General features: G+C 36.1%; 5 protein-coding genes across 7 annotated transcripts; 2 read left to right on the top strand and 3 right to left on the bottom strand.

Moving 5' to 3' along the window:
• Positions 1-4,303: 4,303 nt before the first annotated feature.
• Positions 4,304-6,940, bottom strand: LOC124187242 (acetyl-CoA acetyltransferase, mitochondrial). Its single transcript, XM_046579646.1, has 8 exons — positions 6,676-6,940; positions 6,426-6,572; positions 6,127-6,241; positions 5,733-5,926; positions 5,117-5,407; positions 4,813-5,001; positions 4,573-4,730; positions 4,304-4,488 (listed from the first exon to the last, which is right to left on the bottom strand). The coding sequence occupies exons 1-8, from the start codon at positions 6,700-6,702 to the stop codon at positions 4,368-4,370; spliced, it is 1,242 nt and encodes a 413-aa protein (XP_046435602.1). The 5' UTR covers positions 6,703-6,940; the 3' UTR covers positions 4,304-4,367.
• A 1,027-nt stretch (positions 6,941-7,967) lies between these two features.
• LOC124186168 (putative nuclease HARBI1) lies at positions 7,968-9,705 on the top strand. Its single transcript, XM_046577622.1, has 4 exons — positions 7,968-8,316; positions 8,410-8,552; positions 8,621-8,801; positions 8,961-9,705. The coding sequence occupies exons 1-4, from the start codon at positions 8,146-8,148 to the stop codon at positions 9,588-9,590; spliced, it is 1,125 nt and encodes a 374-aa protein (XP_046433578.1). The 5' UTR covers positions 7,968-8,145; the 3' UTR covers positions 9,591-9,705.
• LOC124186170 lies at positions 9,576-11,642 on the bottom strand. The gene is made up of 3 exons (XM_046577624.1): positions 11,349-11,642; positions 11,163-11,237; positions 9,576-11,083 (listed from the first exon to the last, which is right to left on the bottom strand). The coding sequence occupies exons 1-3, from the start codon at positions 11,461-11,463 to the stop codon at positions 10,425-10,427; spliced, it is 849 nt and encodes a 282-aa protein (XP_046433580.1). The 5' UTR covers positions 11,464-11,642; the 3' UTR covers positions 9,576-10,424.
• A 1,490-nt stretch (positions 11,643-13,132) lies between these two features.
• On the top strand, positions 13,133-14,939 carry LOC124186169 (m7GpppX diphosphatase). The gene is made up of 4 exons (XM_046577623.1): positions 13,133-13,639; positions 13,742-13,887; positions 14,275-14,617; positions 14,689-14,939. The coding sequence occupies exons 1-4, from the start codon at positions 13,285-13,287 to the stop codon at positions 14,859-14,861; spliced, it is 1,017 nt and encodes a 338-aa protein (XP_046433579.1). The 5' UTR covers positions 13,133-13,284; the 3' UTR covers positions 14,862-14,939.
• Positions 14,940-15,178: 239 nt separating this feature from the next.
• Positions 15,179-19,962, bottom strand: LOC124186167 (maternal protein exuperantia). Of its 3 annotated transcripts, none has more exons than XM_046577618.1 (6): positions 19,779-19,962; positions 18,753-19,072; positions 18,065-18,346; positions 17,681-17,876; positions 16,762-16,904; positions 15,179-16,349 (listed from the first exon to the last, which is right to left on the bottom strand). In XM_046577618.1, exons 2-6 carry the CDS (start codon positions 19,044-19,046, stop codon positions 16,020-16,022), a joined length of 1,245 nt encoding a protein of 414 aa, XP_046433574.1. In that variant the 5' UTR covers positions 19,047-19,072; positions 19,779-19,962; the 3' UTR covers positions 15,179-16,019. The 3 variants fall into 3 exon arrangements, with proteins under 3 accessions (XP_046433574.1, XP_046433575.1, XP_046433576.1); XM_046577619.1 differs by lacking the exon at positions 19,779-19,962 and adding an exon at positions 19,352-19,598; XM_046577620.1 differs by lacking the exon at positions 19,779-19,962 and adding an exon at positions 19,373-19,598.
• Positions 19,963-26,722: the final 6,760 nt, after the last annotated feature.

Here is a 26,722-nt window from a genome sequence, read left to right as displayed (position 1 = left end):
GCAACTTGCTATTATCACTTACACTTTAATATAACGGTAATGTATTATCTAAAAGTACATAACTTGCACACTGACCAACCATCGGACAAATCATAAACCATAACGAACACACATCGCGCAGTGCCTGCGGAGTATAAAAACACAACGAGGGAGGAAAATGCGGAGATAGTGCAGGTTCTCCACGAGGAATAGAAAAATAAAACTAAACGACGATATCACAGAGACGCGCCAATCGCGTACGCCGCTCACGCAATACTGAAGGCACGAGAGACGGGCGCCGTCTCTGGACTCTCGAACGTAGCGACTCGCTCGCCTATCGCTTTCTCTCTCTGTCCTCCTATCCGGAGTTCGTCGCATCCTTTTCGCAGCACATGCTACAAGTTCTCACCCACACATTGAGCCGGGACGAATGAAGCATGTGAACTCGGCCCAACCGAGGCACGGACCCGAAAGGTCGGAACGGAACAGCTCTGCGCGTTTTGGGATAAGAAGAAGTTGGGAACATGAACGGGTACCTGCCGAGGCATCGAACTGGTGCTGCAGCGATGACTCGCCTCCAGAATTCCAAAACTAATACCCACCTGCAACTTACGTACATACATACATACATGCATACATACCTGCCTAGCTGTGCAACGCGATGCAGTTCGGTGCAGTCGCTTCGCAGCCACGCCAGTCGATCGATGAAGCTTTTCTGTCTAATAGCCCAGTCGTTATATGTTGTACAAAAAAGAACACCTGATATTGAAATTTCTTGGTACTGCTGTTTTCTTTTTTTAATCGTCGGGAGGAGGGAGCATTCGTCGACGGTTCAAATCCAGAATTTTTCTAACACTCTTGAATTTATGGTTCAAGTCGGATAAGCCAAAAAAAATTGTTATTATCAAAGTTGTAGAGAATTCAATTTTCTATAAGTTTAGTTCTCGACCATTTTTAGTAAATGATTGATAATCGGCGAGTTTATGGCAAAAACAAATTCCGTTATAAATTCAATACGGTCGCCGAAGCTGATGCAGAATCTGGTCAAAATCCTGAATTCAGACAAAAACAAATGACACCATAAATTCAAGATGGCGGTCGAAGGTAATGTAGAATATGGTAAATATCCCCCCCCCCCCCCCCCCTCCACACCTCTTCCACAACGACTAGAACAAGAAAATAGCGGTATCGAAAAATTTCAATTTCAAATTTACGATCCGACTGGAATATAATGCGACCCGTGGTTCGGAACAAAAACACTTCCTAAGTTTTTACTAATTTTGAAAATTTTTAAGGGTCAATGAGCTTCACCGCTCGAATCAAAACTTATTTGGTGAAGCAAAAAAAAAAAAAACCGTTTAACAAATATCCGGCAATCTTATTTGCACCAATCATTATAAACAGGAATTATTAATTAAGCGTTACTACTACGTGATATAAATTATTCTGAACAAATTCGAATTATGCACACAATTGATGAGGCATCAAGAATTTCAGAAAAGGGTTCATATTTATATAAACGTTCGAATGATTGGACTATGCCATTTTTTATTCGATTCTAATGTTTTTCGACTTATTTCGCTCGCTGACCAGACTTACAAAAATTGTCTGCAAAACGTTCGAGAAATTGAAACGTTTTGGTATAGATATCTAACTCGCAAATTTAATAGTTCACGAACATCTGTTGTCACCGTGAACTTAAATCAATACATGTTTACTCGTTCTTGAGATAACTTGTTTTCGTATCCTTAATAACTTTGCCACAAAAACGATTATCTGTAATAGATCGATATATTTAGGTTTGCTTTTAGGGCACTTCTTCAAAGTTTAACATATTATCGCGAAACTCTAATCCATACTTTGCAATTTTTAAACTTGGTATGGTGAAAAAATCCTGTTTTCGGCAAATATATGCCGCGAAAGTTTTGAAACAAGTTCTGCAACATTTGGGCCCAAAATAACGGTCTACTTGAACCTATTAGGAATGGATTGTTCTAAGGATTTCAGACGATAGTTTTCCTGGAATTCGGCATAATACCGTTATTATTGTTTCACACAGTAGCCTCTCGATAACTTCCTCGCCGGGGGTCGATACAGGCGGAACTTTGAGACTTTGCTATAACCGTACAGTTGTGAATAGTTTATGGTGTATGGTGTACCAAGGTCAAAAATAAACCCTCGTCCTTGGTAAATACCATATTTTTTGTAACACACGGATAGATTTTTTTTTTTTGTCATCAAAAATCCGGGATCAAATCACATTGGTCAATAAATTGAAATTTGTATGTTATCAGGAAATTGATACAATTCATACATATATATTTTTTCGATTCATTTATAGTATACTATTAATTAGTATAAAAGTTTGGACGTAACTTTTCCGCCCGCTATTGATTTTCAATGTCCCGCCGGTTGTAACATGACTTTTCTTATGACGGATTTTAGATGGGGGAAAAAAACGAAATAAACGCGAAAATCGTGCATGTGTAAAGAAAATGCATATTATTGTAGGATGATTCAAATCGTACGTTTGATCACCTAAATTAAATATCTCGTCGAAATTTTTAATTCTAATCCGTTACGCCAGATTGTAAATTGCCGCCTTATTAGTGACGCTGGAAAATTCTATAACTTTCGCAAATTTTGTACAGCTACCCGTTACATTAAAGAGACGCTTGCCAAACGGCGTAGAAGAATTCGTTGAAGCCAGGAATGCAGACGTTAATCGTTTCGACCGAACGACCGATGAAACTGATTTTCAAGAAATAGATTATACAAAACTGTTTAAGATTTACCTACCTGTTCCGGTTCACACACCTGGTTATCTATTCACAGTTTATTTTCTTAATTCAGTTTAATCAGTGCATCAAACCATATCAATTTGCAATTGACGGTATTAAATATTTTCATATTAAACTTTTCTTACACTCAACCAACGATAAATACGCGATCTCTCCATTGATTATTCTATACGTTGAACGAAAATTCATCGAACCAAATACATTTGTTTTCGACTATGCTATGTTGAATCAAATTGTACAAAGTACGCCCGATACAGTAAATGGTAACCGGATTATTTGTGAATATTTTTTTCCCAGTGTAACACCTTGGCGTTGACGACTAGCGGCGCTGTTTTATTTTAAACGATGTAAATACGTTGCAGGTCGAAATACCAAGAGTACCAGTTGCGAAATATTCGCTCTACTTATACCGATACACATACCTCTATATACCTAGTGCACACGTATTTTCGCGACACAAAATCTAAACATTGCGTAACATGAATAAAACTTCACTGCAATGAATAACGAAAATATACCTGATTTTCATTGATCGTTTACTTCACGTAGAAGTTAAATTTGCAATGATGATACACCGCCAACCCAAGCAGTAACATGAAAACTGTAACGTGATGTTTTCGTAATAAATTATTTACACGCATAAAAAATGATGAACGGTGATGCGATTCATCCGAAAAACGATTAATTCCTATTTTTTCATTGTAATATTTTCAACAGTTCGGAGCAGACTCGAGAGTTTTGAGCTTTCTTTCGAGAAGATCCGCGTCTAATCGGTGTTTGCAAAGGTATTGACCCTCTAAAAAGAGCACTGGTATCTCGTAACGATATAGATTCTTTATGTTCTCATTCCCACGCGCGTTGATATCGACCTGTTCTAACTGATAACGACCAGGGAATCGATTTTTCAATTCTTCTTTCAAAACATCGCATAACGGACACGGATCCTTTGTGTATAGCGTTAATTTCGGCGGTGATGAGCAGCTGTAAGACCTACAGGAGATTAGACGGAATGATTTCGCGCACCAAGATACAAGAAAATACAATTTTTTTTTTTTCACAAAATATTGAAAAAAAGATAATAAAAATCTAACTACGATCGAACCGAATCAAAGCGTACCGTAAAATTTTATCACCGATAAAGTAGTTAAAAAAACAATATAATATAAGATTGATTGCTCGAATAATTGAAGGCACGGCTATCTTTATAACCATTAAAATATCTCTATATTGTGTGTATAACATTGTAGAAAATGTGAAAAATACATTATATAATATATTTGTAAAAAAAAAGTAACAATTACTCAATCAACAATTACCGTCGCAATATAAATATTGCAAACGGATTTTTAATTCATAGCAAGCATCCGAAACAGCCAATAATTGAAAGAAAAACAAACAAACGCCTGCAAGCAAGATCTGAGCAGAATATTTAGGCCGTGGTCGACTCAATTAACACTTACTGTTACTAATAATTTGCAAACACCAAAGTTATTCAGTAGAAATAACTATTGAGAGTGATTTTCGATCACTAGGTTAAAAGGAATGGCTGCCGATTCGTATTTTGAATTGTATCAAAGTTCAAGGGACTCACAATTTCTCAATCAAAATCGACGAAGCTCCACCTCCGCCGTTGCAGATTGAAGCAACACCTTTTTCTCCAGCTTTCAAAGCGTGCACCAGATGAACAACAATTCTCGCTCCGGACATTCTAAAATTTTAACAAAAAAATATACGAAATGATCTTGTTCTCTTTATATGGTATATTTGACATATGTCAAAACTGGACTCTTACCCAATCGGATGACCAAGCGATACTGCTCCTCCGTGAACGTTTACTTTGCTGGGATCGAGATGAAGTATCTTCTCATTAGCAAGAACGACGACACTGAAGGCTTCATTGATCTCCCACAGTGCAATATCATTTTTACTGACTCCAGCACGTTCCAATAGCTGTGAGGATTCAAATTTCTCGTCTAAATCGTATCTTTTCATGACGACGAAATCGTTTTTTTTATGGAATCCAAAGGCTCACCTTCGGCATAGCCAATGCAGGTGCTATTGGAAAATCTATTGGTTCTGTTTCGGCATCTTGGAAAGCTACTACTCTGGCCAAAGGCTTGAGATTTAATCTGTTCGCATTGTCAGCTGTCGTCAGTATAAGGGCTGCAGCTCCATCATTCAACGTTGATGCATTCCCGGCAGTTACAGTGCCGTTTTCTTTCTTAAATGCAGAGTTACGAGGAATATTAATAGCTTTTTCTGGTTTACGGGAGGTCTAGGATATCTAGTATCTCAACTATCCAGCGATTAAATTCATACCTGGGTTTATTTCCTACCTGAAATACAGTGCTAAGTTTGGCAAGTTTTGAAAAGTCAACTTTTTTGTACTCTTCATCCTCGGCAAAGACGACATCAGGTTTTCCCTTCCTCTGTGGCACATTAACCGGAACAATCTCATCTTTGAAAGCTTTTTGTTCATAAGCAGCTGCACTACGAGTGTAACTCTTTATGGCAAATTCATCCTGTTGCTGACGAGTGATACCCAATTTTGATGCGGTATTTTCAGCACAATTTCCCATGTGAAATTTGTGGTAGACATCAATGAGACCATCTAAAACTATCCCGTCCTAGAATCAAAACCAGAACAATTAAATTTACGTAATATCAATTTTCTTTTGAAGTGAAGTAACTTGATCGATCATTTTATTAATCATCAATGCCTCTAGTTGAGAAATAGATTCTTTAGTTGTTTGAAAGAAGAAAAGAAACTGTTCTTGCTTATCAAAAATTCCTTAAAATATAACGCGTTATGAACATATTGACTAAAAGTACAATTTGCACAGGAGAATGCTTTATCATCAATTCACATGGCGTAGTTTATTTGTTGAAATCTTTCGTATTCGAGTGATAAGAGATAACGCGTTATCTACGAATTGCGCAATTATTACAAACCTCCAGTTTCATACCACCGTAGGTCATCTCTCCTCGTTTCAAGTAAAATGGCACATTAGACATGGACTCCATGCCACCAGCGAGTATTACGTCTTGGTGGCCGCACTGCAGCGCTTGAGAGGCCAGCATAATGGACTTCATGCCACTCGAACAGACTTTGTTCACAGTTGTACATATCGTTGACTTTGGAAGACCTTATAAAAAACCGATCTAAATCAATTACATAAGAATATAAAAGCAGAGAACAAATTTTCCACATTTAAGCGTTGTGGTTTTTGCATATGAAATTGGTTTGGAAATCTTCTGTTACAAGAATAATAAAACTTGGACAAATTTTTGAAGCAACCAAGTAACGACAGCAACAACGTGTTTGAAATTTTTAAAATGGACAAACCTGCAAATATTACAGCCTGTCTAGCAGGTGCCTGGCCCTGACCACCCTGGCAAACATTTCCTATATATACCTCCGATATCTGTTCCTTCGTAAGACCAGAGCGCTCGACAGCTGCCTAGAATTAAGAGAAGTTATTGAAATGAAAAAAATTTGTGAATTAGGAAACGAATGTACGTTAATATTCTAATATTCTTCCTCACACTTGGGATATTGTTAATTAAATACACGAAGGTGAGTTAAAGTACATCCACGTTGGGCATACAATTGTCTTTGAGTCAGCTGTTGGCGATTTTTTTTACCTGAATAGCGACAGCCCCGAGTTTTCCTGCTGGCAGGGAAGACAGAGAACCTCGAAAAGATCCGATCGGCGTTCGCACTGCGCTAACGATAACAACTTCGTTGAGATTTACCTTAGAACTGAAAGTCCTGGAGTTGGCTGTGAGTACCTGCAATGGATGAAAAAGAATCGTATTTTGATTAAGCCAAAGCGTGGTAGGAATGCAGTGAAATCAGCAAAAGTAAATTAATAACTTTAACCAATATTTATACCTTGGCAGTTTTCAAGAACGAAAACATTTTCGGCAAGTTCTGCGGTAGCGAATTGCGCACCTCTGGATCTTGAACAGAACACTCGTTGTTAACGTTCGCAACGTTCTAAATTTACCGTAGAAAAGGATGGAAACAAAAAGAAAAATTGTATCAACTACTAAGTGGACTTCTATTCATTTGTTATCGTTAGGTCAACAGACCGACAAGGCTAAGTACGCTTTCCGCGATACTTGAATATTCAAGGCAATTGAGGGTCACCGAATTCACCCTGGGTTTCTGATTCCAATGCGCATGCGCTAAATTTTTGACAACGAAAAATGCTATGTAATTGGCTAAAACGAACTCGAATCATAGTTCATGCTCGCGTTTTTCGTACTAGCGTCCTCTGGCACAAAATAGATTTTTGGAACTAAATGCAACTAGTTTTCGATGCAAGTGTGCCTCGGTAACCGGTTAGTACTTACCTACTGATACATCAGTGTACTTACCATCAGTGATGTGGATGAGAATTAATAAATGACAATCAGTAGCACACGTAACTTGGAAAATTGCAAATTGTCATTTTAGTTGAAATAATAAATAGCCAATGTTTTGTTCTTTCATATCTAGTAATCCGTTAACAAGTATGAAAAAGAAAATGGAACCGCAACAGGTGATCAAGAGTTGCGTTCTGCACATCCGGACGATTATTGAGATTCCCGATGCGGTTTTCATTTTCTTTACATTGGCGAAAAGAAAATATTCCGGTTCAAGCTGTTTGGATTGATCAAAATGGCATTTATCACAGTTTTCACCGGTGAAAAATAAATCAGACATGATAATATTAAACCGAGTCTTTTATACCTATATATGTGATAGAACAACAATCGCTGTAATCATTTACCGCTGTGGAACGATTGTATAAACGTTTCGAACGGCTGCGGTCCGAGATGTGAGGAGCTTGTAATTCCTCAGTAATGGCCCGATTTACAAATTGAACTTTTCCACGGAACGTTCTGTTTTCATCGATAATGTTCATACAATAATACATTATATAACGATTGCTGGGTAATATTTAAAATAATAGCATTTAAAATGGAAATTTAAAATGTAAATGGCGTTTGGCATTTAACATTTTAAATGTTCTCAAAGTAACCATTTACATTCAGGGGAGGGTGGGGTAAGACAGGGGCGGGGGCCAGACGGTACAGACGTCATAACACGTGATACAATGCATCAATCACGAGACTGTAAGCGACGTTTAGTATCTTTCACCGGCCGCCGCTAGCCGACCGAGTCGCATTATATAGCGTTTTCGAGTGAACGCTCTCAGAGCACTCCAGGAGCGAGTTTTGTGTTCGAGTGAAAACCGAGCAGGTTGAGTGTAGCGACCGCATGTTCGAGTGACGGTTGAAATACTAAATTTTGATTGGTCTATGAACAAAAATCTGCTCGGAAAGCAGGGGTCAGAGCGGTTCGAGCAAAACAAGTATGGCAGAGCCAGTTCATGAAGTGCGAATAATCGAGGAGTTATTTTCGTCAGAGAATTCCGATGATGAAGAAGATATTTTGTTATTGCGGAATATCGCCAATAGAAGACGAAAAATTCCGCGCATCCAAAATTACATCGCTGACGTTGTTAACCACTATAACGATAAACAAGTACGTACATAACCTCACAATATCTTTATTTATTGAACTATTGAATTCCAAGGAAGTTGGATGCTTGAACTACAATTGTTTTCTTTTTTACAGTTCAAAAGTCATTTCAGAGTGTCGCGAGAAACTTGCAATTATTTAATAGCTTTATTCGAACAGAGCGAACATTATCCCAAAGGACCACCTTTCGGTGGTGTGAGAATAAAAACTGCTGAAGAGTACATTCTATGTTATTTATGGTGAGTGATAATTAATGATACTTTGTTTTTTATTTTGCGATGACTTATTAATTTTTTTGACTTAATAGGTTTGCAGGTAACAAATCTGTTTACCGCATTGTAGCTCAACTCTTTGGTTTGAGTTTGTCAACAGCGCACGCAATGATAGAAAGTGTAACGACTTATTTAACAGATGAATTGGGTCCACTGGTTATCAGATTTCCTCGTACCTTGCAGGAGAAACAAGACATTTGTGAGGAATTTGAGGAGGTAAGGTAGCGAATATTTGACTAACATGTTAAAACACATCTCCTCTGCATTGGTCTGAAATATTCAGGAAAATTTTTTCCAGATTCTAGGGAATATTTTCACCCAGGTATAATTAGGGGCAGCAACGAGAACGAGTTTCACAATACATATAAATTTCAGATTGCAGGATATCCAGGAGTATGCGGATGCATTGATGGTACGTTTATAAACATCCGTACACCCGCACATAAAATTAAGTCGACCTACGTTAATCGTCACGATACAACGGCATTGACTTTGCAAGGAATATGCGATGCGAAGAAGAAGTTCCTTGATGTGTTTACTGGAATACCAGGAAAAATTCATGACGCGAGAGTATTTACTTTGTCATTTATTCGCCCTACCGTGCTATCAATGGGCCCAGATTTTCATATACTCGGAGATTCTGCTTATCCGATATGTGAAAATCTGATGACACCGATCCGGGATTACGGAAATTTAACAGATGAACAAAGAGAATATAACAGGCGATTCTGTTCAACAAGAGTTTTAATCGAAAATGCTTTCGGGCTTTTAAAGCAAAGATTCAGGCAACTAATAAGAACAGATATGTGGGGTGTTTTAAAGACATCGAAATTTATACTATCATGCTGCGTGATGCATAATTTATGTATCGAAAGAAACGACTTCTTGGATGGAATTGAACATTACATGGCAGAACCTGAGCCTGAAGCAGAGTTTATTATAAACGATGAAGCTCGGCGTTTAGGTGTATTGAAACGCAATTTGCTGTCCAGGCAATTCATGTAAATATAGAAGCACTGCGATTTGTAACGTACATCATTTGTCAATTTATAAGATTTGTAAAAAATAATTACTGTAATGTCTGATATGCTGCATAAAATATTCACCTACCGAAAATGTTGAGGTCTAGATCATTAAAGATGAAAAATTATTAAAATTGATGGTTGAAAAATTATGATGTGGAGTTAATTAACAGAAATAAAAATACATTTTATAAAACCTTGTCGTTGCTTATATTTTTTGACTAAAAAATTAACCTTATCAAACATTATAACGAATGATAAGAAAACATCACAAACAAATATCACAGGATACATTATCACAACATTGACGTGACATGATACCGATAAATAATCTCACTGGTTTGATTATTCTAACCTGAAGTAAGTTTGTCGTGCAACAAAGCTCGGTTCGAATATTTGTCGGGGCCACATCTCTTAATGTTCAAAATCAAAATACCGCAAACAAGTATCACTGCAATTCCTGCAATTTAATTTGAGCTTGGCCCTTTTTTGGATATTTTTTAAAGTGCGAATTGATAATGTATCCAGTGATATTTGTTTGTGATACTTTGGATGAGACTTATTTTAACAGGTTGGGAGTAAATATCACATTTTTTAAGTTTGAACTAATAATATAACAAATAAATTTGAAGGATATAACAAAAAAATATAATATTAATGTGATGATCATACGTAATATTATAATAGCTAATTCGACTGGTTGCACTGGTGCACACAGAGTATATCATCATATTTTTCAAAAGTCTATGGCAGAAAAGGATGAAACTGCACTTGGTGCACGCCAGTGCAACCAGTTAATTTTCTATAAATATCAGTTTTATTCACTTTGCTTCTTCAGACAATATTCCGTGAAGATTTTCATTTTCTCTTGATGCCGACGTTCTTTGTTTTCTTCTTTTTTTTCTTGCAATTCAACATACATAGCGAGCAGAGGATCTTGTTTTTTTTTTTTAGTTCCACCTCTTGCAGCATCTTCTTTTCGTTTTTGTTTCAATACGCGGGTGTTACCCACAGACACAAGAACTTCAGGCTGAACACTGTCGTCTATACTTCTGATGTTGTCCATTTCCTGCTGGTACGGCACAACCTTCGCGTCGTTGCCTGACTGCTTGTTATGAGTAACAGCTAAACCTTTACGATTCCTTACAGTTTTAAATCGTGACTCGCATTGTTGACCATTTACATATTTACTGAAGGTTGTTGAAATGTCAACCGCAATGTGTTCCCACATCTTTTTTTTTGTTTTGAACTTTTTGAATGGTCCAACGTGGTTCAAGTTTTCGGCGTACAGATCGAGCATCATTTTGGTATCATGGTCATCCCACTTCACAGTAGCATTGGAGCTATTGAACGTTGGCAGCAATACATGCGAAACAGTCCGAATAGCAGTCGTGCTGCCAGATGCTTGTATACTAACGTCACGTTCTAGGTTATCCCCGGAAGTATCAACTGTTTTGGACGAGCAATTTTCTTTATCTATAAAAAAACGACTGTCATTCATGTATTTGTCATCGTTATAAGGTAAAAATTTTTTTACAGTTTTCCAAAAACTCACCGTGCAAGTTCTTAGGCAGTTCAATACCCAGGCTTGACAGAAAACTTTTGGGAACATATGAGATGTTTTTTGTACCTATGGGCAAGAATAAATGAGTGTAATGGTCATGAATTGCATTAATAAATTTATCATTTTATAGTATTCTGCAAATTTCATAAAAAGAAATACATTTTTGTACCCTCTTACCATTTATCATAACCTCGCATAACACGCCGGCATCTGTTTCAATACCTGCCTCGTCGTCATCTAACACAATCCTCCTGAACACAAATGGAAGTTTCTTTTTTTTTTGTTCGCTCATGTTGTGTTTTTTTTATTGGATATCCACTGTTAATTTTGATGTACAGTATCAATATCAAATTCTTATGAAAAACAGAAAAATATGATGCTTGAGATAACAAAATGGCCGTATGTAAGACATATACGTAATATGTAAGACCGTGGCGAGATCACTCCGAGATCGCTCGGACAGAATTCCAAGAGTGGGGGAACTGCTCTCAGAGCGTTCTGAGAGGGGATCTGGAGTGTTCACTCGAAAACGCTAATAGATGAACGACGCTCTTTCGTCACTAGACAAAAAACGAAAATTCGTCCTTTCTGTTATAATTTTCCATCTAAATAGTTTAGGTGACATTGATATAATATTTTAACATATTTGTTTGAATCTAGGAGTTAATGTCAGCAGAAATTAGTACACCAGCAGGTGATCGTACGATTTTTCAATTACCGCTCATATTTTTGTCACAATCTTTGTTTTTTTTTGAAATTAGCTACTGGGGCACTATAAGGGGTAATACTGTTTAATACTAAAACTACTAAAATTAAGTCGCTGCTATTTATACCAAACCAGTAAAAATGATTGGTCTTCAAATAATCATAATAATAGAAAAGCTTTATATTAATGTAATATAGTTCTAGTGTCAAACGGTATCCCATCTTGCTCCATCCCATATTCGTAGACCAAATACAAGGATACCGTACATTTGTACCCATTTGTCTGTATCTCAGTGTATTAAACTTGAGTATATCTAACGAAAACCAAGCATTTTCCAATTTTCGTTTTAAATGGATCTACTGAAGCATTTTACCCAGCAATCTATAAAATACAATACGCCTTTGCCGTCATCTGCACCGCTGGAACGATTGTTTTCCTACGGTTCTATAATCGTGCGATCCAGAAGAAGAAGCAGCTGTTCCTCAAAGCGAATACTGAAAGAAAAAAGAGAGACAAAAAGATAATCGACATGTGTTGTATTACAGATGAGATATAAAAACGATTTCATCATATAGACCATTTTGAATGTCTATTTCATATTTTTCATTATAAATGTTCTGAAAGTAACCATTTACATTTACCCATTTAGATTATGGTTTTGAAAGTATTTTTCGTATTAATTAGATCTATTGAAGCATATCACACAGCAATGTACGTAACAAGGGAATAATCAGCTTTTTTCCCGTGTTGCATATAGGACTTTATTTTTGATTTAACTGTGATTACTTTACTGACTTAAAAAGTGGGGCGAATGTAGGAAGAAGTGTAGTTTAAGATTGAGAAAAAAATAAAATCAGAGAAACTGAAAACCTCTATTCGGTATAACTAAGCTACTTTTTTTTCACGCTTGCGGCAAACAAGTATAAGAGGGAATCATAGGCTACTTTTGTACCGTTTTTCAGGTCAATAAAGTGGCCACTACGATTGAGTCGGGAATAACATATACACAGGTATGGAGGGTCACGTGCGTGAATACTTTGACTAAAAATTGCTGAAAATAGCCAACCATGAGTATTCTTTTGAAACAAGTGAAATGGCAGGGAGAGGGCGGAAATAATTGCAGTGCCTCCACTTACCGACTCACTTATGGATTTGCAATGTTAATTAAGTCGGCAACGGTAGGAAATTCTCGTACCGAAGCTCCCAGTCTTGGCCCACGGCCAAGTATCAAAAGGCCCCGCTCAGATGGCTGCTTTAGCAAACTTTAGTCAGTGAGATAAAAAATAATAACAACACCTAACCTAACGGTTTAATTGAATGACAGTTAATTGGTTAGGTTAAACACCGATAGATGATAAATTCGCAACTTTGGAGACAATAATTAAACCGGTAAGTATATAATCGATAATGGCAAGCGTTGAGAAGGCGAGTGACGAAGCGACGTATGTAAATCCGAAAAAGTTTAAGTCGTCGAACGAGGAACCGCAGGAGAGCAAAAAATACAGTGTGCACGAGTCTTTGAAGGATTTGTCAAAGTTCCAGTTGAAACGTGTGTTGAATAACAATGCGCAAAAGAAATTACTGTGCGTTGAAGGGACATTTGCAGATCACGACGGCGCAGCCATAGTTTTGCTGGAGAAGAAAGCTTTTGTCGAGGAGAAGCTGGACGAGCATCTTTTCAACGAAAGCTCCAAACTCAGTAAAGAATTCGAAAACGATGTTTACGGAAATTACAATTGCTTTCCATCCATTGAGCACAACAGTGAGCAAACTGGCCGATTTCATTCTTCTTTCAACTCTTTTATCTCAATTTAACGATGTGATTTTTCTTGTTTCTGTTTCTTATCTATGTTCTAACTCCAAGGTATTAAGACTACAATCATTCACCCGGCAATGGAAAAACATATTGCAAAATTTGAAAATCAACCGATCCATATCGTTGAAGAAACTCCAAAGCTTTACGAGGAAATCACTTTGCCCCATTTGAAAAAGGAACAATTTTCGCTGCAGGTATTTTCTATGTAAATACATAACTTTAGTTGACCTTTGATGAATGGAAGAAAGTTACGCAACGAACACTGCAACATCAGTAATTTAAATGAATGTTGGGTTCATTTTACACGAGCAGTAAATTTATGCTTTATTATAACAAATCTGTCTTGAGTGTTTTTTTAGAAAACTCATTTATGCACAAATTGATCTTTCATACATGAAAATTGAACGGACAAAATATTTTAGCATCGTCTACATCATTGCAATAATGTGATCTTTCTAAAGTTGTTATTAATGTTATAATGTTATTTACTTACAGCGCTGACCTTTTCATCATTTTTTTCATTGCACCACTTTCTTGAGCAAATGTTTAACTCATATTAACCCCTTAATGTTTGTCTACAGTGGGTGTATAACATTTTGGAGCACAAGGCCGAGAAAGAAAGAATAGTCTTTGAAGATCCAGACCCTAAAACAGGCTTTGTTTTGATACCAGATTTGAAATGGGACGGAAGTCTGGAAACTTTGTACCTCTTGGCAATTCCGATGCTAAAGGGAATAAAATCAATTAGAGATTTGGACCAATCGCATTTGCCGTTGCTTAAGAACATTCGCGACGCCGGCACAAAAGCAATTTCTAAGAAATACAGCGGACTTCCAGCATCGCAGCTTAGAATTTATTTTCACTATCAACCCTCGTTCTATCATCTTCACATTCATTTCACATATTTGAAATATGACGCTCCAGGTAAACCTTATCTTGCACTTTCACTGTATTTCTTTGTATTGTCAAATATTTATGTCCGCCCATTTTTACAGGTATATTCACTGAAAAGGCTCATCTGCTGTCCACAGTCATTAACAACATTGAAATGATGGGAGAATATTATTCTAAAGCTACTTTATCGTTTGTTGTCAAAGAATCGGAGACCTTGTTTTCTAAATATCAAGCACATGGAGTTTTATCCTCACAATCTGTAGAGAAAAAATAGTTCTAAGATTCCTTTGTACTTTAAACACGGCACGTGCAGAGATAATAGTGAATAAATTTTTTCTCTTTCAATCGTGAATGTTCATACCACTATTTTTATCATAATTATTAGTCTTATGATACACTGTAGAACTTGATATTTAATGTTGGGAAAAACGATGGTTTCCCTATTTTCGTTTCAAATTTGAAGTGGCATCGTTTGATAATGATAAGTATGCAATTGCAAAATTATATATTTATTAACATTTTTTTTTTTAATTATATTAATAATACAATGAGATCCTAACGTAACTAGCACGGTATGATGAATTAATCAACAATTATCCTCATTGCTTTTCAAGTCGTGAATATTTATGTAAGTTTTTTTTTTTATTTTTTCATTTATTTACTTTTAGTAATCCTGTAATTATCATGCACCTTGTTTATATTATTTTTTTGCTCGTTTTATTTGTAGTTTTTTTGTTTTTTTTGCTTTGTTTTTTTTATTGACGCAGCATGAATGTTCCGCCAGTTTATACTTTAAAGAAAAAGAAAAAAAAAGAAAAAGAAAAAAAAAGAAAATTAAAAAATTAAAAAAATTAAATAATTGCAATTTTAGTTATGCACAGAAGTTATCCAATGTATTTATAATGACAACAATAAATCGATAATTCAATCATCAAGTGCGATGTAAGTATAAATTTTTTACATTGGGATTATTTATTTATTTGTTAATTTTGTGACCCCAACGTAATTCCATAAGGAGATTAAACGAATCTTATTATTTAGATAGAAAACTGAGTAATACAAAAAAATAAATCAACATAAACTCGGTAGATAATAAACAGAAAAAAAAAACGAAAAAAATAATACGTTCATTTTGTGACGAACTAAAGTAAATAATATAATATAATATAATATAGTACTATATGAATCGAACCGGACATTGTAGTCTCCAGGACTGACAAACCTGTTCGAATATCACGAGAAATCTAAATAAAACTCTATAACAAGCTAACCTCATCTGCCGTTTTTCTTTTCTTAGTATATCTTTTCTTTTTTTTTTTTATCAACATTTTCACTTAGTTTTTAAAGATTATCATACCAATGTAGGAAATTCAAGAACAAAAATGTTCATTCTGTATTTGAAATAAGGCACTGGCATCAGGATATTTTGATTTTATTCGCATTTCACATCCGAAGATTTTACCTCAGCATTTTCCTGGGGTACAAGTTTCTCTTTCAAAGGAGAACTTGTTGTTGTTGTATCTGGACTCTCGGTAGCGGATTCGTTTTTGATGTTCTCTTTAGATTCCACTGCACCTTTGCCAATATTTCCTTTCTTTCCTACTTTTTTTTCTACACTTAACTTCGGCTTCATCTTTTTTTCTGGGTCAAAGTGACACTCGAGTACCTCCAACAATTCCTCTTCCTCATTTTCCTTCGCTCCTGTTACTTTCTCTTTTATTAATTTTTGCAAACCTTCCCTTTTCTCGTTCGACCATACTTCCTAAAATTATTGAAAATCACAATCGAGTTAAAAAGAGATATCTTATTAGTGGGTACAAAATTCAGAAGCTCTCACTCGACTGTTGATTACAAACAAAAACAATGTCAGTCAAAGAAAAGGTACATGTGCGTAGAACCAACAAACTGATAAGAATGTACAAAAACTTGAGTTATCAGTAAAGTAAGAGTGACCATGAAGCATTCATGTATATAATCGAGTTGGTCGCATCGAATTTTTTGTTAACTTGCATAATTTCATCGAAGAAGTTTAACATTTATAGAGAATTTATTCGAAGAGGTCAAATATAGACAGCCAGAAATCGAAATCCGAAAATCGTTGGTTTACTTCTATTACCGTATTAGTTCCTTATCGAAATTTCGTGAGAAATTTGAATCCTAAAATTATAACTCACCTGCAGTTCTACGTAGTCGACATTAGCCTCGGCTAATAATCGGCGTAAGAGGCTAGCATGTTGTCGTTCGCGGCGACTTTGGCGCAGTAGCATTCCGAATACAGGTCTTAGACTATTTTGACGATTGAGGACCAATTTCAAACCTGTAACACGAATACATTTGTCAAATTCTTTCCAATCATGTATCTATTTCCTTGGTCATCTTTTCAAAAACTAATCACAAGTAGGACTGAAAAATTTTGTAAATTTTGGGAATTTATGTCTTGACAACCAAGTATTCTATTCATTTGGGGTTTGTTTTACTCAAAAGTTTAAGTAGATCGAGTTTTGCTGAAGTATTTTTGAAAATAACGTCGACCGTTTGGCCTGGCGACATGTTTGTGGTACCCAAGATATCTCAAGAACAGCTCGACCTATTTACTTCAAATTCGAAGACAATATTCCTGGATAGTTTATCCTCTTTGCAATGATCCTACTTACGTTTAAACATCATTTTTTTTCTTACTTAAATAAAATACTGGTAAATTTTCGGCAAAAATCTAATGACAATTTCAAACGCTTGCCATTTAGTTGAAAAAAATTTCAGATCGTTGCAAACAGGATAAACTATTCAAGAATATACGGTTTCCAAATTTAAGGTAAATCGTTTAAGCCGTTTCTGACACATCGTGGGCAAAGCAAAACATGTCACGGAGCCAAATCATTGATGTTATTGTCAATAACAATGGTGGCTATTAATTGATCCAAGTGACAAAAATATGTAAATGAAGTTTGATCTACATACTTTTGAATAAAAACAATCGAATTGAATTATTGGTTTTTGAGATATAAATTCTCAAAATTTACCCACCTTCTCAGCCATCAACTTATATCCTTAACCAATGAAAGATATCTGTAGAGAAATTTTGTGCTTTTGTACCAGCTAATTCCTTTTCTTCGACATGCGTTGGCTGTACGAATTCTCTTATTAGTTCTATGGTCCCTTTTGTCGCTGCGTCGCTATCACCACTTCCGCTACTCTCGGCGCCCTTTGCAGTTTCTTCACCAGCGCTCAAGTGCTGTATGACTTGGAGAGCTAGACGCGCTCTATCAACGGCGTTGTCTAACTCTTCTTCCTTGGAATTCAAATACGATATTGATATTAGTTAAGAGATTGACGTAATTTTCCTTTTCCCAATTAGTTGATTACATGAAAACTAACGGATGATTGGAAGATATCATGAAATTCTTAGCGTTTTTGAAATCTGTATCTGCAGATATGATCATTGTTTTTATAATCAGCATTAGAAAATGCAGGGTTTACCTTGTCTAGCATAACACGCGATAATGTGCGTAGGGAAAATGTGCGTACTGTATCGGCGCATTTGACCTCTGCAACGTTAAACCCGTTAGCAAAGCCCTTAACGGTTTGCTTGAATCGATCTAAAAGGTTGAATTTCCTCAGCGATTCAAGCAGCATGGAAGGTATGACTTTGCGTGGCTCATGATAAACAAGAATCACACCATCGGCCGCATCTCCCTTGACCGACTCAAGCCACGTGATAAAATCTATCAGCGCAGATATCTCACTTTTCGTCTTTAGGACCTGTGACAATGCAAGAAAAAAAAAAAAAATGTATCCGTATCGAAAAACATGTTGCAACGTATTTACTACTTTTCAAATAATGCAAATTTTCAGATTTTACAACGATATGAAATTTACTAATGTTTGTTTACTAATGCTAATCTCAGCAAAGAAAAACTAGATAAGATGATAGAAAAATGAAACATTATAATATATTGATATTGGTGTTAAATTCTGGTCCGAAGTAGATCGTTAATGCATCATCTGAGGTCTTTCAATTTTTCCATCAACGAAATCAACAACGATGCGTAGAGAAAGTGAGATAAAAATATTCAGCGAGGATTACAGTTCCTGTTTGCTCTGCAAATGAATAGAAACAATATGTGCACAAGGATAAGTGTAACTGCTCTATTTATGGTATCATCACCTTGTTTGTCTTGTTGTCCTTGAGCATTCGGTATTTTCCGATGGTAACAACTCTAATATTGTGCCTCTTTCTGGCAGGTGGATTGAGGTCCTTGAAAGGCATGACGTACTGGCCATAGCTGGAACTCGGCGTATACCCGGCAATTTGGCAAATCTCGTCGATCAGTCTCCTGCCAGTGGCGTCCATGTCCCATCCTACGAGCCTATAATCACCAGGCGGCACGCCGACAGCTGGTGACGAACTTACCACCGGGGCGATTGTTTCGCCATTCTCGACTACGGTTGACGACACCATATTTGCTGGTTCTCAATATCACTTATCTGAAACCCAGAGGAAATGGGAGAGTTGATTATTACGCCAGGCAGAGTCACGCCGGAAAGAACAAGGAAAAATGATGCTGAAATTCATGTTAGTGAGAATCGTTGTCAGGCAAAAAACGAAAAAAAAATTGCGTGAAAAAACCTGGCACTCGACATTGTCACAACAACGGGATTAACCTCCAGATTAGCGTAGTGTGCTTGAGACAATTCAAACAAAGGTCTTTGTTTTCGGTTCATCAGATAGTAAACAAGAGAGAAGGATAAAAAGGCCGTATTTACGTGTATCGGAATCGTCGATACCTCGTTGACTCGCCTATTCGTAGGCGGAGATATCGCCGCCGGACTAGCAGAGATGAACGAATAAACGTCGACGAAGGAATAAATGAACGGGGTCAAAACTGTGAGATTAAAATGAACAGATTTTCATGATTTTGCGGGGCTCGCGGATAACGGAAGAGATCGCGAACAGGGAAATGCTCGTTGCGTTGTGAGACGAGCCAGTCATTTGTTCACGTTGTTGATGCGGCGCGAAGTTTGGCGAAGTTCCGGGAATGTTCGGAACCCGGCAGAACAGCACTCGGGGATTTTTTCGATTTTCGGTGACAAAAATGAATCCACACGTGGCCGGCAGTCAGGGCTACCATCTTTGCCGAACTGGCGGAAAGGCCCCGCCCTAAATGAGGCTTATTATATCGTAGGGACTTACCCTCGGCTTAAGTTTAATTTATCCTGGTGCGAAGGGCGGCTCGGAGCTCTGTGGCGTTACGTGCGGCGGGTAATCTCGGTTCCAGGAAAGGCTGCCTGACGACACTCGACTGCTCACCCACTGGCTTCTAGACTCTATAGTCTGCTGATTCCTAAAGCGAAATACACGATGAGAGCTGCGCACGTGTACCGAAGTGGCAAGCGAGTATAATCGCCGCGTTGCGCAGGCGCTCTTCATCCACTAATCGCAGTGCTGGCACATCGGCAATGGCCAATCGCGTGCCGGATGCATTCACGTGAAGTGCGTCGAGTATCGAGATTGAGGTGTCGATCCTCGCTTCAATTTCGTCGAGTGCGTCACGTGGCCGTGACGCGGCATGAATCAAATTTATAAATAAAGATCGGAACCCACAAGCTTACGCGACTCTCGACCGTTTAGGATAAACCGAACAGTCCGTGGGTGTTTAATTTCGGACCATGGCCGACTACGCTGCCGCTTCGTTCTGGTCTGTGATATATTGCTTATGCTGCGTTTTATGGCGGATAATTTCCGTACAAATTTTTGCTCGATTCACATTGCGCCGGTCCGAAAGTTCTTCTTTATCATCCAAGCGCTGTCATTATTTTTTTTTATCACAGGTTGGACGGATTCAATAGAAAATGAATATAACGAAATCGCGCTTTATGTATTGTTATTTCCATTTCCAAACTGTCGTAAAACCAACCCCAGAACGTTATGAAAAATATAACATGTAAGCAGTAAATAATTTTGTAAAATATGCGACATTTACGAGCGTTAAAACAGAATTCTTGCAGTCCTCCATTATATCCGAAGAGTTTTACCCGGTTGCAAAAAATTTCAGATTTAAAATCTAATGGTTTTTCTAAGAAAAATGTTTCAGTAAATTTTAGTATTTCTGTATTGTTATGTCTGATAATATAGAGGGTTGATAAGAAGTCAAATGGAGTTTACCGAGAGAATCGTTTTGATATGATTTTTCATAAAAATTTGCAGACGAATGTCAATAACAAAAGTCATTCCTCTCGACAGTTAAATCCTCAAGTTAAAGATGCGAAGTTTCTTTTCGGCATCATCTGTTAAGTTTCAACACGTTAATGGAGTTATATAAAAACTCCACTTAGCCCGGAAAATAGCGCGGTGAACAGATTCAGTTTAAAACACCATAAAATAGCCCAAGTCCAAGGAGCTCGAGGCATGTTCTTACAAGAGGCCTGGAAAGCGGTGGGTGTCGTCGCCTCAGGGTCGTAAATCGCCTCCTATTCGATGGCCTAAACAAACAGGTCAAGTACGCGGAAGAGACGCTAAGCATACCCCGATGTCATACCTCTTCATAGGTGAAAGAAATATCAGGTTGACTATGAATCGACGAGAAAAAGTCCTTGCGAGTACTTAAATTTTACGTCGTCATAAACAAAGGAATCTTCCCACCGAGAGAAATTCCTAGTACAGCGTATAATTATTTTTTCTATTCGTATGAGCAGACGATAACCGTTTCTTTCTGCAATACGTGTATACACTGTAACTAATTTTTTTTATCTTTGTATTATACTAATGTTTGTTATTTGACATGGATAAACAATATTTTTGATAACAAATTTTTTGCATGAAGTAACGACCGACAATTTCTGGTTCACGATGTCGAGGAAAACATTGTTTTTTTTTTTTCTCTCATTCTCAAAGTTCGTCAGGTGGATTCGAACTTTCACACAGAATCAAAACGCCCGCCGTTAGGCAGAATGATAATTTTATTTTGGCACCACACTGATTTTCACAATATGTAATTGTATAGGTATGAAATGTTTTTGTACGCCAAATCAAATGACAGTTAAAGAGCCTGAAGTATAATTTCATCTCTAGCTAAATTCTTAAAACCGAGAATTTAGCTCACAAAAATCAATTGTACTTCATGTATTTAAAAAAAAAAAAAAAAAAAAAAAAAACAATAAATAATAGGTGTGATTCGCTCTGAACTATGTATAAAAAATATAGTTCTGGGTACAAAGTGTAAATTGGTTTAGTACCTGTGACCAGAAAATCAAGTACTATATTGCCTTTTGATTACGGTTACTTGCACTATACTTTGTTTTAAATAATGCGATAATTTGATATTGGTGAAACAATAAAGTGACTCCATGGCTTTGTATAGCAGGCCTGAAAATATGTAGAAAATATAAGAGAATCAGATTTAACGTGTAAATATAATTAGAAAATATGTAGCGTACAGAGAAAAAGCTCTTTGTAGATTTTTTTTTCTTCGGTAACGTGTAAGGCAGAATTATGCGAATAAATTTTCACCCGTGTTTGAATGCAGTCCCGCTATTTTGGTACGCTGATAAATGGGGCGCAATTTGCCTTCGAACAATCATGGATTGGCCGCCCTTCTATCTCGATATGACATTCGTTTTATTATCCCATTTAATTTTAACTATTCTAACCGTTATACCCTCCGCGGTGGCATGCAATCCAATTAGTTTTTAATTTAACGGTATACACTGCGTAATTCTGTGACGGATGGACGTCCTGGGATATCCTTTTTGGTTATAATCAATTTTAGTTTGTTCCTCGACGTTTATAACCGTTGTCTGTATAAAAGTCGGCAATTTTTAGCAAGAATTGTTATAATATCACTAGATTTCGATACTGAACGTAGCGGTGTTTTTCAAGGGTATTTTAATTCGATTCAAACTCCTGCGTTTTTGATTTTTTAGTTATTTTATATCATTGATTTTATCACCGCAATCAATCAGAAATGTAATTACACTTTTAGAGACAGGGTTTCATTTGAGATGAATCAATTATGCAAGTTTTTCAGAATTTTCAAGAAAATTGGAAACAACGGATAAACAAAATTGAAATACGAATTATAATCTCAGGCTAGGTGTATGAAGAAACCAGAATTCTGAAGAATTTAGAAATACGCGAATCAGGAGGATATTAAAAAAACTCTCGAAAAGTTAGGAAAAAAAGTGACGAAATTTTCAAGCTGTATAAAAATTGTTCAAATCTTATTGAAGCATATAGTGAAACAAAAGTTGAATTTTAGTTTCGGAAACTCTTGAAAATAACTGGATAACTTCTAATTTCAATTTTAATCTTTCTTGTGGAGATTCTAACTAGTAATTTAACTCTGACAATCTCGAAAATATTTGCTCCCAAATATATTTTCCTTCCCGCCATTTGTAAGGGTGATTATTTTTAAAAATGATAAAGCTACGAAAAACTTTTAAACGTATTAATAAAGGCGGGAGTTTCTTTTGAACAAAATTGCATTTTACTGCAAAATGATATTCCATGCGGAATAAAGAAGAAACATGAATAAATAAATGAAAAAAAAAAATAGTAATCACCGCAAGCATTAAATGTGCGCAACTGAAATTGAGCAAATATTTTACGAGATCAGGTATTCATACGAACGTTTAATTTATTCGAGTAAATTATTTCCCTGGCTTGTTTGCGCAAATACATTAATTAGCGAGCGTACATAAGGTATTAACTGCAAAATCGACTCACCTTTTATCTTTAAGACAATTTTCAGCCTGTCAATTTACCCTTTTCTTTTTCTCCTCCGTTATCCTCAGGAAAAATCGCTCGTCAGACAAATTCCGCAGCGATTATTGGCGGCTGTTGCTGATCGCGTGTCGTCTAACGGACAAATATTTATACATTATCGACATTTTGTTACATTCAAAATATAAACATGTAAATACATACGTATATATGTATATTTTTCTTTGTCAAAAAAAAAAAACAAAAAAAAAAAAAGGAGCCAAAAAATATATCGCGTAGTTACCCGAGATTAATTTTCTTATCGTTTATCGCAATCCATACGATGTGACATTATGTTTTACCCACCAACAAAACAAACGTTCGTCATATTTAAATTTTTTAACGCGATCTCATTGCCTGCCGATCTCTGCTCGTCTCCCTCTTCATCTCCTCTTATACTCGTGCAAAATCCCACCGTTTTTCACGTCATGTGTCACTTTCGCCCGATTGACGAACCGGAATCTTTTTCACGAGTATTCGGTATCAAAAATCCGCTCCCTTTTCGCTCATTTCGTTCGTGAAAAATAACTGCACATCACGATGTATATGCTCTTATCTCTCTTTATAAAGGTCGGTGGAATATGTAGACCGGAAATTTCGAATAGAGTACTTTCGTTCACTCGAGTAAATGCACACAGCTGTCTCTTACTCATTTTTTTTCTATCCCGATAACGAAAGAGAAAATTGCGGAAACTTCGCCGTTTATTTGCAATAGAATTGTTACTTTGACTTGAGAATATTATAAAAATTCTTGCGACAAAATTTTACATAATCACAGTAATTTGGTCTTTTCGAATTTCAATCAACGACACGCGAAATGTGAGTTAAAAAATTTCGTCGATGGATCGATTATTATTTCAAATATGAAGCGAAGGTTATTAGCAATATATTTTTTTCACCCAGCAGCATGTAAATATCAACGTCTCGGTATTATCACTCATAATTAATTAACACGAGGCTGAAAATAACAAGGACGTAATATTCACTGTTATTTTTCAATTTGTTTTAATTGATAAAAACATTCTTTCCACCTTCTAAGTAAAATTAATATTTGTTAACGTATTCCTGGTACATACATACGTACATACATATATATATATATATAATTATGTATATATGACAAATTGTAGGCAGGCTCACTCACTTATATTATAGTCATGGTCATTTCGATTTTATAGCAACGTGAGATGTGTAAAAAATATACGTATAATACCAACTGCAAAAACTCGGTTAATTAGAGTACGAAGTTCTGAATTTGTCGCAAATTAACTTCCACCGTATTAAAACCAAGGACAAAAATTTTGCATTCCACGATAATTATTATAGGTTGAGTATAGACACAATTTAATATGCGTATAATATCTCGGGCCCAGATTTTGTCGATACTTTATAAACAACCAAAGCATTCCTGTATAAAAATTTGGATAATTTTTTTACGAGTTCCTAAATGAACAAATGTTTTCAATAATAATATTGAGCAAGAATTTGCATAACGAATCGGGCTAACATTTTTTCATTGCTCGATATTAAAAATTATTACTTTCTGTTTGAAGGATATTACCGATAAAGGAATCATTTTTTTCCATCAATGTGGAATTTTCGAAGAATTAATATCAAACATATCGACACTTGATCTGGGGAAAAAAAAACGTAGCACAAAACTTCAGAATTCTGAAATTCATTATTATCGTCTCCATTTATTGATGCGATGATGTATCAGTCTCGTTAATCGTCATTATTATTTTATTGTTCATGGCTATACGGCTGGATATAATCACATCTGCGCTCAATTACAAAGGCGCACCTTGTAAATATGTTTTCGTATCTCTCTGCTAAGCGGAAAATATGAGACAAAATATAGAGGTGAGAATACACGCGTAAATTATGAAACTAGCTGTGTGCTGAGATACAATAAGCTCCTAAACTTCTTTTTCTGAGCTTTCAAGCTTATTGTTAGTCACGCTTTGATGTAATATAATATACGCGCAATGTTCTAGTTTAAGCTCATATGGTACTCCTAACCTTACCGACCGAGAGAAGTAAACCTTTTTATTAAAATTGAACCCATACCGTTCGTTTTTTTGTGCAAAATAAAGAGAAGAAGGGTGAGTTTTTTCGGTCGGTAAGAGTAGAAGTCCTGCATGACCTTAATTTCAAAATTGCTGTAAATATGTTGGGAATACACGTATTTGAAACTCCTAACCTTACCAACTGAGAAAACTCAACCTTTTTCTTAGAATTGAACCCTTTCCGTTCGTTTGTTTACGGGATATAGGAAGATAAAGGGTGAGTTTTCTCGGTCGGTAAGGGTAGGAGTATTACATGACCTTAATTTCAAAATTGGTGTAAATATGTTGGGAATATATGTATTCAGACATGTATATGTATACTGAACAACAATGATAATTGCCATCAAATATTGAATTTGAAACGAACGATGAATTGAAACTGCAATAGCGTATCGATTAATTCTCGTCAATTTTTAGAGAGATTGAAGAGTTTTATATTTACTAAAAAACTTTGTCATTTTTTCAAAGAAGCAGGAGAGAAAAAATAAAACCTGGACGAACCAAGAAATAGGTAAACATTTAAAAAAATGTCCGTAGAGAAATTTTCATTGCTGTTTATATGTCTGAAGCAATTGATTTTTTATTTGTTTATATCTGAGTTAGGACGAAAATCGAATGTACACTTTTGTGTGAGAAATTATACAGACCATGGCAGATAAACGTTTGATTGCTTTAGGCGTGAGGTTTTATTTTGTAGGTACACCGTTTCCCCCGTAATAAAACATAATGCAAAAGCGACAATTTTGTATGATAATAAACATACAGCGAATGACCTTAAAATTTCGCAGACAACTTTTTACAACTCGTGCTTTTCATTCCCGCTAATTTTCCAACTGTTTTCAAAGTTTCGCAAGTTGACACGACTTGACACAGAGATTGAACAAATTTTTAATCTCTCCTTTATTTCCATTTTGCTTTTGGGACCTTTGCTTGGGGCAAATTTATGCATGTTTATACTCATAATTCACACAAATATACACACTGTATGTACGTGCCTTTTATTCTCGCGAAAAATTTTCGCATCGTTCTTTTCCGAGGCGGTTGCTTTGTTATATTTTTTTTTATCGTTTATGCTTTAGAAAAATCTGTTGTTTCGTTATTAGCTTCAATGCTTTCGGCTCCTTCGTATTTTTCTCGCCTGCAATTTCTGTTTTCAGATTTTCATACTCCTCTCTCTCGTTATTCTAATCATGGAACTTGTTATTATAAATTTATTAAATTTTGATTATGTAGTGAAAAAAATTGTTAAAAATATTGAAATTCTTCAAGAAAATTCGTGGTCAAAATTTAATCGTAAAATCAGTATTC

The sequence above is a fragment of the Neodiprion fabricii genome, chromosome 7, assembly GCF_021155785.1.
Source record: "Neodiprion fabricii isolate iyNeoFabr1 chromosome 7, iyNeoFabr1.1, whole genome shotgun sequence".
Lineage (NCBI taxonomy): Eukaryota > Metazoa > Arthropoda > Insecta > Hymenoptera > Diprionidae > Neodiprion > Neodiprion fabricii.
Note: the sequence above shows the minus strand (reverse complement) of the source record. Positions and strands in the feature narration are given on the sequence as shown.

Bases quoted from the DNA above. Each gene is read 5' to 3' on its own strand.
- LOC124186168 (XM_046577622.1), top strand. From the start codon at position 8,146: ATGGCAGAGCCAGTTCATGAAGTGCGAATAATCGAGGAGTTATTTTCG. The intron at 8,317-8,409 runs GTACGTACATAA...TCTTTTTTACAG, and splicing joins ACCACTATAACGATAAACAA to TTCAAAAGTCATTTCAGAGT. The intron at 8,553-8,620 runs GTGAGTGATAAT...TTGACTTAATAG, and splicing joins TACATTCTATGTTATTTATG to GTTTGCAGGTAACAAATCTG.
- LOC124186170 (XM_046577624.1), bottom strand. From the start codon at position 11,463: ATGAGCGAACAAAAAAAAAAGAAACTTCCATTTGTGTTCAGGAGGATT. The intron at 11,238-11,348 runs GTAAGAGGGTAC...TCTTGCCCATAG, and splicing joins ATGCGAGGTTATGATAAATG to GTACAAAAAACATCTCATAT. The intron at 11,084-11,162 runs GTGAGTTTTTGG...GTTTTTTTATAG, and splicing joins ACTGCCTAAGAACTTGCACG to ATAAAGAAAATTGCTCGTCC.
- LOC124186167 (XM_046577618.1), bottom strand. From the start codon at position 19,046: ATGGTGTCGTCAACCGTAGTCGAGAATGGCGAAACAATCGCCCCGGTG. The intron at 18,347-18,752 runs GTGATGATACCA...GCATTGTCACAG, and splicing joins AGGACAACAAGACAAACAAG to GTCCTAAAGACGAAAAGTGA. The intron at 16,905-17,680 runs GTACAAAAGCAC...TTCGTGTTACAG, and splicing joins CGAAGAAAAGGAATTAGCTG to GTTTGAAATTGGTCCTCAAT.
- LOC124187242 (XM_046579646.1), bottom strand. From the start codon at position 6,702: ATGTTTTCGTTCTTGAAAACTGCCAAG. The intron at 5,002-5,116 runs GTAGGAAATAAA...TCTGCATTTAAG, and splicing joins AACTTAGCACTGTATTTCAG to AAAGAAAACGGCACTGTAAC. The intron at 4,489-4,572 runs GTAAGAGTCCAG...TTAAAATTTTAG, and splicing joins TCGCTTGGTCATCCGATTGG to AATGTCCGGAGCGAGAATTG.
- LOC124186169 (XM_046577623.1), top strand. From the start codon at position 13,285: ATGGCAAGCGTTGAGAAGGCGAGTGACGAAGCGACGTATGTAAATCCG. The intron at 13,640-13,741 runs GTGAGCAAACTG...TCTAACTCCAAG, and splicing joins TCCATCCATTGAGCACAACA to GTATTAAGACTACAATCATT. The intron at 14,618-14,688 runs GTAAACCTTATC...CCATTTTTACAG, and splicing joins TTTGAAATATGACGCTCCAG to GTATATTCACTGAAAAGGCT.